The sequence below is a fragment of the Sinocyclocheilus rhinocerous genome, unplaced genomic scaffold (genome assembly GCF_001515625.1).
Source record: "Sinocyclocheilus rhinocerous isolate Xijiao unplaced genomic scaffold, SAMN03320098_v1.1 scaffold604, whole genome shotgun sequence".
Lineage (NCBI taxonomy): Eukaryota > Metazoa > Chordata > Actinopteri > Cypriniformes > Cyprinidae > Sinocyclocheilus > Sinocyclocheilus rhinocerous.
The window spans coordinates 773731-782849 of NW_015658518.1; the positions used below are offsets into that span (position 1 = coordinate 773731).

General features: G+C 35.1%; 1 protein-coding gene and 1 long non-coding RNA gene across 3 annotated transcripts in view; one reads left to right on the forward strand and one right to left on the reverse strand.

The window, feature by feature from the left end:
• Positions 1 to 9119, forward strand: part of LOC107722468 (FYVE, RhoGEF and PH domain-containing protein 4-like) — a 45742-nt gene continuing 36623 nt past the window's right edge. The window contains exons 1-3 of one of the 2 annotated variants that reach the window (XM_016530824.1): positions 1 to 202; positions 515 to 623; positions 5932 to 6018. In XM_016530824.1, the coding sequence (XP_016386310.1) occupies positions 614 to 623; positions 5932 to 6018 (97 nt within the window). In that variant the 5' untranslated portion in view covers positions 1 to 202; positions 515 to 613. Of the gene's footprint in view, positions 203 to 514; positions 624 to 2636; positions 2746 to 5931; positions 6019 to 9119 lie in introns of those variants that run through there. The other variant, XM_016530823.1, reaches the window with a different exon arrangement.
• The window catches only part of LOC107722470 (uncharacterized), an 11109-nt gene continuing 10305 nt past the window's right edge, over positions 8316 to 9119 (reverse strand). The window contains exon 3 of the long non-coding RNA XR_001637810.1: positions 8316 to 8325. This is a non-coding gene — a long non-coding RNA (uncharacterized LOC107722470). The remainder of the gene's footprint in view (positions 8326 to 9119) is intronic.

The following is a 9119-nucleotide window of genomic DNA, read 5'->3' on the forward strand; positions in this document are numbered from 1 at the left end:
GCAAGTGTAGAGACCGAGAGAGAGAGAGATTGAGATGAAGGATGGAGGATGCAGAGTGTGTGGCGGCACGGCTAGAGAGGGAGGGTTCATGAGAGGGCTGTTCAGTCTGGCGTGATTCTCTGGATAAGGACAACGGAACTGAACTGAAGTGGAAATCTCACACACACACACAGCTGCTGTCTCCAATCCGACGAAGACTCAGGTCAGTGGTGTTTCTTCACATGTAAAGATCGCCGCTGCTGACCACATTTGAGAAGGGCTGTGGCTCTTGAAGCTCTCTAGGTTTATTGCAGAAGGCCGTACAGTTTAGTCTTTTAACTATATAGTGTTGAATAGAAACCTGCTGTTTTGTATATTAAAGCATGTTTATGTGTGGTATTTTGTCTAGGGAGATGCATATTTAACTCTGTAGACACTGAAGCAGCAGTGTGTCTGTACGTGGGTGGATTTGAACGGTGCTTTTGTGTAAAACCTAGAGCAATAACATATTTAAATATAATTTTTTGTGCTGCAGTCACAGTGATGAGCAATCCTGGGGTGAATCAGCCACATTAATGTGAACGCAGACACAGATGCAGAAACAGATGGATGTGGAAACAGGTCTGGGTGCTTCATGGAAGCAGGTGGAGATCTGGTTGTGTGTGTGATTGGTGTGTGATCAGTATCCAGACACCAGCAAACATCACACAGCTATCAGATTAAGCAGAGAAGTATCTCTTTACAGGATCAGGAGAGTGTTAAGACTCATTAACGTGCTAAATAACACATATGTAGTAACCATCACAGACGGCTAAGACTGCTTTAGCACCTCGGTTCAAGCGCTTTATGTCAATCTCTCTGTGTCTCTTTTTAAGGATTAACTTTGTCTGAGGTGTTTATCATCAAATATAGACATTAGATATAAGCTGAGGAAGAAGAGAGACAACTTTTACTATTACACTAGTATTACACTAGTTCTAAGTTTGGAATAATTAATGTTTTTGGAAGAAGTCTCTTATGCTCATCAAGGTTGCATTTATCTGGTAAAGAACACAGTAAAGACAGCAATATTATTACAATTTAAAATGCAAAAGCTGTTTTCTATTTTAATATATTTTAAGATGTAATTTACTCCTGTGTTGGCAAAGCTGATTTTTTGCAGTCATTACTCCAGTCTTCAGTGTCACATAATCCTTCAGAAATCATTGTAATATGCTGATTTAGTTGTTGTCAGTTATTACTGGTGATCAGTTATTATTAATGATTATTTTTTATTATCAATATATATGCTTCTTAATTTTTTGTGGAAACAATGACTTTTTTTTTACTTCAACATAATAATAAGAAATGTTTCTTGAGCACCAAATCAGCGTATTAGAATGATTTCTGAAGGATCATGGCACACTGAAGTGTAGATATTTTAAATGTAATAATTTATTATTTATTATTTCACAATATTACCATTGTTCAGTATTTTTGATCAAATAAATGCAGTGAGCATAAAACTTTCAAAAAGTAAAGAAAAGTAAAGTAAAGGAAAAAAATGAATAATTCCAAACCTTTGGCCAGAAGTTTAATTTTACATAATTATAGAGCTAGAACATTGGATATTTTGAGTTCATATTAAGATTTTTGACTTTTGATTACAAACTTTATTATCTATAAGCAATTCTGAGCTCACTCATTATTGAGATCACTTTTAAACTCCTTGGGGACTTTTTACAGGAAAGTCTCCAGTTGTTCTCTTAAATGCTGTTTTGTGGCATTACCACCTAAGGGTGGTGGCGTCCATCTACACAGTCTTGGTTGTGTCTATAAATGATGACCTCACCGTCACCCACACTGTCTCGTACCGAGAACAGGTGCACAGAAATGTTTTATTATCGGCTTCTCAATGTCGAGCATGTGACTGCTTTCAATTGTGAAGTTAATCATGCACACGCAAGAAGCAAAAAGCAGAACTGTGCTGCAGGAAAATTACATAAAACAAGCTCAAAAACAGAAGAGAGGCTCATACCTCATCAGGGGTTGCAGAATTATGTGAGGCTCAGTCAGCATGCTGAAAATTCAGCGGCATGCAGACAAAGTCTAAGATTATGAGTTTTGCAAGTGTGGCATCCATTAATTTCCTGCTATAATTGTTATTAAGGCCCATAAGGTTTTACACATTCCCATAGTTCTGTTCACATTGGGACAAAATGAGTCTATTGAGATGAAAGCTAAAAAGTGGGTTGATTTGTTGATATTATTACACATTTAGACTTCATTCTCATTGATCTCTCACTCAGCAGCTTTTATCAATGCCTGTAATTATTCTCTAGTCGCCAACAGTCAGCACATTCATGCACACATAATTAAAAAATGAGGAAATTGGATCCTTTTTAACTGCACATAGGGGGATTTTACGGCAGTTGCTTTTATTTATTTATTTTTTTCTTTCTCTGGACGTGTTGGTAGCATGGTGCATCATCTAAGCTGATGTTTATAGTGTCTATGTTGTTGTTGAATGAACATTCACTCATAGTCAGTGTCCTGCTTCTCACATTGGCTGGGAAACCGGTTTTGTGACCAGTGAGGGGAAGGAGTGAGACACAAACACAGGAAGGACAAAAAAAACATTTGTTATGAGTGTCACTTGTAAGACGAGTTGCATATTGTGGGCATTTCCCTATTTAGCGTATTGATGTCTGCTTAAGATGGAGAAACATCTTAGGAACGTGAGAAAAACGCAGACCAGGATACACAGGAGAACCAAGAGCAGAGCAGGTATTTTTCTCTCTCTTTTTTTTTTTGTGCGTTTCCTTATGCATCAAATGACATGACCTTCAGCTCACATATATTCGTGCCAAGATCTCACATTGTACTCATGATATGTAACAGTCTTGTTTTTTTTACCTCTGCAAATATTACAGTCAGATAGAGAGATGCTTTTTGTCTGAATTTTCTTAATAACAACACACAAACAGATCATTTATATATCTGTTGGTATGCGTTTGAAATCTGTGGAGAGTTTGCTGTAAATTCTAGCATGTATGAACAGGTGAATCTCACACAGCAGATTAAAAAAAACGTGTCCAGGCCACACTGTAAAAAATGACCGTGAATTTAACGGTAAAAGACTGTAAAAAGAAATATGACAATATGCAATTATTTTTTACTTAAAGAAAATAAAAATAAAAACATTGATTCATTCATTTAACCACAAGCATATTTCCCCCAAATTCTCATTATTGTAATAAATAAATAATTAAATGATTTTTATAGATCATAGTATTTATTTAAGGCCAACTGAGAAAAAATAATCATTGTACTAGTAATTTTAATGTACTAGTAATACAGAAAAAACAATATTGAGAATAATGATACATGCAAGGATATATAATGCTAAAAAAAAAGCTTAGTTTTCTCTATGCAAAATTTAACTGATGTTTTTCCTTTTGATGTTTGGATGAAATATGGCTTGCACAGATAAGAAGCTGCAGTTTGTGGTCAGTTATTAATACTGCCTTTATTAATAATATTGATTATTTCTACAATAAAGCTGTGGTAAATTGTATTAATCCTCGGTATCATCAAAAAAATAAGTAGTAATGACAGTAGCTGCTGTTGTATTGTGGTAGAAATTGACTACTATATTTATAAGGTCTTAGTTTATTGTGTCAATATTAAATCTATGTGATGTGATGAACCATTGCTTTCATGCATCATAATTCAGTTTAGTGTTCTGTTTGTTCTGTTAGTTGGTTACAAATACATTAAATGCATGCGTACATACTGGAAATTGATTGAGCCTGATTAAGGGAAGTATTTATACTTGCATCGACCAGATCCATAATTCACTGCCTATTGGAAACCACGATATTTACAATTATAATGGCCACTCGACTGTGAACATGATTCATGGCGCAGCTCCTCTAATGCTCTAACAAGGGCTCCACATAAAAGCTAAATTACATGCTACACTGGATCATAAATAATCTCATAAAACATGTCGTTGCTATTTTCCTTTGTGTTCAGATGAAAGATGGCTGTATTTTGTGTTTCTATACGAGGAAACGGATTAACTGAGGTGTCATGGAAACATCTATGCATGGTTATCCAGCTCTATACGTCCCAGTAACCCATTTTGCAGTGTTTGTTGAGAATAGCTCATAAAAAAGGTTTTATATAGGGTCCCACCAGCCCCCTCTTTCATCTTCGTTTAAGTTTGTTTGTTGTGGTTGTTGTGTTAGCTTACAGAATGTGTTTTTTTGTAAAGCTGCTATTTTAAATGGCTATTATGTGAGCATGTGTGCACGTTCGAGTGTGCGGGGGACACCAGCTCCTTCTGTCACAAGGGCTCCAGATGGTACGAGGAAAAAGCCTTGCTTTAATCTCACGTCCGGGATAAAACACAAACACACACACCCTGCCCCGCTCAAAATGTAACTTACTTTAAACTTGTTTCACTGTACGTTGAACTGACTGACTGTTTTGTCACATTCTCACTTTATTCAATGAGTTCTCTATCATTCATCACTGCATTTTCTCTCTCTTTACTTCCCCATTCTCTTTAGTTTTCTCTCAGTGGCGTTACATTATTAGTGTGGTCTTATATTTTCAGCTGTGCGCTTTATAAGCTGCATGTGTGTCAGTGTGTGCCTTCATGCACACATGTGTGTACAATTGGCAACCACATGCCACTTGTTTACCGATTGGCTTTCATCTTTTATGTGCGTTAGAAATAGAGTACATTAACACAGCTCTCACATGCCCTAGATATTACAGCAGAATTAATTACTGGTGAGTCTCTGGAGATTTACTTTTCTTTTGTTTTGCTACAAACGCTGGATTAATGTACTCTCATCCTCTCTATTCACACACAGACCTTCTGCTCCTTCTGCTGTTTTTATCATCCAAAAGACATATATCTACTGCAGTTGTTCTGCAGTCATACTATTATGCATAGTACAGTTTTATGTTTTCACTTTTAAGGGAAAAATTATATTTTGCGTACAGATTATGATTATATATTTAATTATTTTGCATTATTAATTTGCATCATTTGAAGCTTTCAACTTCGTATGCATTAGCCTATAGAATTTCGTATAATTAAATGAGGTGTATTTTTATTTATTTAGTTTGCATTGTGAAATTTTAAGATTAAAATCTGTATAAATTCTAATTTGTCATATAATTAAATTAAGCCTATTCATTATGTGTTTGTTTATTGTGGCATTAATTTACACTTCTAACTTTGAATATATTTTATAATTTTATATAATTTATTTAGGCCTATTTTGTTTATTTATTTTGTATTGTGACATTATTTTAAGCTCCCAACTTTGTATAAATTATATATAAATGATATCATTTGTATAATTTATGTAATTTAAATCATTTAAATTTTAAAAAGTCTATTTATTTATTTATTTATTTAATTTTATTTGTTTTTGCAATCGTACATTATTTTAAAATTCCAACTTTGTATATTTTGCGAAAGGTCCTTTTGTATTCCAACAGGACAGTGCTGTGTGCAATAAGCGAGGTTCATATCAAAATTATTTACTGAGTCTTGTGTTAAAAACCTGGCCTGCTGAAAAGCCAGACTTGAACTCCATTGAACACCTTTGGGATGAAATAGCATTCACGTCTAAATGGGATCAAATCCTCAAGGCATCTTCCAACATCTAATGAAAAGTCTTTCCAGAAGAATGGAGGCTGATAGCAGGACCAGCTCTCTATTAATACCAATGTTTTAGTGTCATTTACCATTTGGCACTAATTTTTGCAGATCTCTTCCTGCTCTTATTTTTAGCCCACCCACATGTTTCTCAGTGTCTTTATCCCCCTCAGTTTCCATCTGTATCTACATAATTTAGGATCATGAAAGCAACTCAAAATACCTTCTGGAAACTACCCAAAAAGTGCAGAGAATAAAACTAACTAAATGTATCTCTTGGTGTCTTTCAGATAAAGCTGGCAACCCCAGCTGCTTTCCCTCCAAACAATCTGAGGAAGAGGAGCCTTGTGTTGGGGTGAAGATCGCTCAGAACAAAGGTGGGCAACAACCTTCTCTTCCTCTGCTTCCTAATCTGTCTATTCCTTTCTCCATTTGATAAGACTTCTAGCTCTGATCCTTGGGAGTCTACCATTTACTGGAGTTGTTGATGCATGTATGGTGTGTCAGATTTAATCTTTTCTAAAAAAAAAAAAAAAAACCTGTAGCTGCGAGCTTGTTGGATTTATGGTTTGCTGTAAGAGATAAGAGATACTTTTATGTTAAAAAAAAAAAAAAACCTGTAGCTGCGAGCTGTTGGATTTATGGTTTGCTGTAAGAGATAAGAGATACTTTTATGTTATGTAATAGTAGTTTTAAGGCTTATTATGGGAATGAATAGGCATGACTGAGCCACACTTACTGTACATGCAATGTGGTCAGTGATCCATCAACCTCAGATTTTAGTCTGATCACCCTCGTTTCTTCACCCAGCATTGTTCTGTTTTCTCTGCATTCTGCATTCTTTTGTTTCTCTTGAATAATTGAAGAAGGTTAACATGAAGACCAATTTGTAGAATTTCGTAGTTATATCAGACCATATTTGATGCTTAATGAACAATTATGTGGGGAACGATCACTGGGCCAATGAATTTAAACGGTGAGCTACCCAGCACAACACCACATGAATGGAAACCATTCAATCTACAAAATATTATTTTTCTTGTGATTTCTAAAGCTAAAAAAATACTTTACATGGAAGAAATTGCTTTTATCGCTTTGGATAAAAGTGTTCAATAAATACCACTTAAATTCAAAAACAAGAATACATATTGTGCTGTAAGTGTCTCCGTGTGTCAACAAAGGCCTCGTCAACTTCACAAAGTTTGCTTTCATTTGTCAGATCGATATTACCTAGAAAGCTGTTGTTCTCCAGACCTTATATGGGAATACAAATGGAAGTCTGTGGTGACAAGACTTTACAGTAGTTAAGTCTGGTCAGACCTGTTTAAGCGAGGCATGGATGCTGTACTGAACTTATTTTAATTGTAGACTTATGATAATGCCAAATGTAAGAGATATCACTGAGCTGACTATATGAGAACTTCACCTTTATGTGATCTTATAACTTAACCTTATAACCAGGTGGTTAATGGTGTGGTTTTGGTTCCGAGTATTTGACCTATAGTGGTTGAGTGGTTTTTAATTGCTTAGATACTTTGTACAGTTTTTTAACCATCACATACTATATCTCATATAGGCTACAACTAAAATGTTTGATTTTTAAAAAAATTAATTAATATATTTATTCAGCAAGGATGCATTTAAAAGTTTTCTGTTTCAAATGAATGCTGTTCTCTGAACTTTCTCCTCAAAAATGCTTTACACTTTACACAAAATATTTTTGTAAAAATAGTACAACTGTTGCCAACTAGTGCTTACTAACTTACTAGTGGATTCAAAAACGTAGTTTTTGAAAAATCGTACTGACCCCAATCGTTCGAACAGTGGCGTGCATATATAGTGCTAAACATTTAGTACTTATATATAGTGCTGGGCGGTATGACCAAAAATTTATATCACGGTATTTTTCAAAATTATACCGGTTTCACGGTACATGACGGTATTTTTTTTTCATGCATGACCGTGTGTTAACCATATTTTCTACTGATTGAGAGAGAGAGTACTCTATATTGACTTAGAATGCCCTATTTTACTATCATGACAGTGAAAAGGGACCCCTTTCAAACAGTGTTCCGTTCCGAACGTTGTTTAAGCGACATACACCGGTATTGCGGTATTTTAAAAATTCATATCATAACAAAAATAAACAACGTTATTCGGTATGAACCGGTATACCGCCCAGCACTACTTATATATGTTTAGCACAATAAGTCACTAATCGTACACTGGAAAAAAATAGTGCAGATACAATTTTAATTCAGAAATTGTACTCCAATAAGCTTTGTTTTATTTACAACTTTATAAGTCATTTTTATATTGTACCAAGACAAACTGATAATGTTTTTCTTTGAGCAGTGGTTGATGAAGCAGAAAATTCCCACCTGACCTGCCTAGGTCATTACATCATTGGTTATACACTGACAGCTCTTGAGTGATTGTTGTAGATACTGTTGCTGTGGCAGGTTGATGTTCAGATGTCATGTTTTCCCCTCCAAAGGGGAAATACTAAAAGTAGCTTCAAATTGACACCGGAAGTGATCTAAGCAGAATTTGAAAATTTGACTTCATTAACTGCATGCAACAGAAAGGGCATCAGTATTTACACAAACGTCAGGTTTGAGTTGAGTTGTGGCTGTCTGGGATGTGTCAAGATGGTTGTGCAACACCAGATGCTCAGGTCTCTTCTCTGTCTGCACTCCATGTCGAAAATGAGATTAAAGTAAATCAGATTTGCAGTGGAACCTGGTAAACAGTTTAATAAACTTGTAAGGTGTGGCTTTGCATGCAGTTTACATGTTCAAGACTTCTTGTGTGTGTCCATTTATCATTTCCCGCCCTTGAATGATTGCCATTCAATCTGTGCCTCTCAAGTAAGAGCTCCATTTAATTTTAGCATTTATCCTGAGTCCATTAGAATTTTGTAACATGAGAGTGTTTGTGTGCCAAGAGGGTTTGAAATGAGACTGATGCTGCTCAAGGCTGTTAAAAGGGCACCAGAGACCTTAGTCAGGGTTCCGCCATATTTCACGTTTTACAGGAATGAAAATGAGGTTGTGAGAGATAGAAGCACAATGCGTTCAATGGATTGTACTGCTTTTTAACAACATGCCAATTGTTCAGCTTTCCAGAAAACTTACAGTAGACAAAAACTCTACAGAACAGTTTTGAAAATGACGTCTGATCTATGACCTTTTCACAGTGCAGGCCATTATAAAGAAAGACTCTCACAGCCTTGTTTTCTTCCACGTAAAATTCAGAATGTCGTCCATTCTGACTAAAATCTTTTAAATTTCTTCCTTATTTATCTTCAAAGCAAAAATGACACAAAAATGATCATTTTGTCATTATTTACTCACCCTCACAAGTATCTTTCTCCACAACATAAAAGGAGAATTTTTAAAGAATGGCTTTTCAATGCAACAAATATATATATAAAATATAAATATATATTTTTTAATTTTTTAATATATATATATAT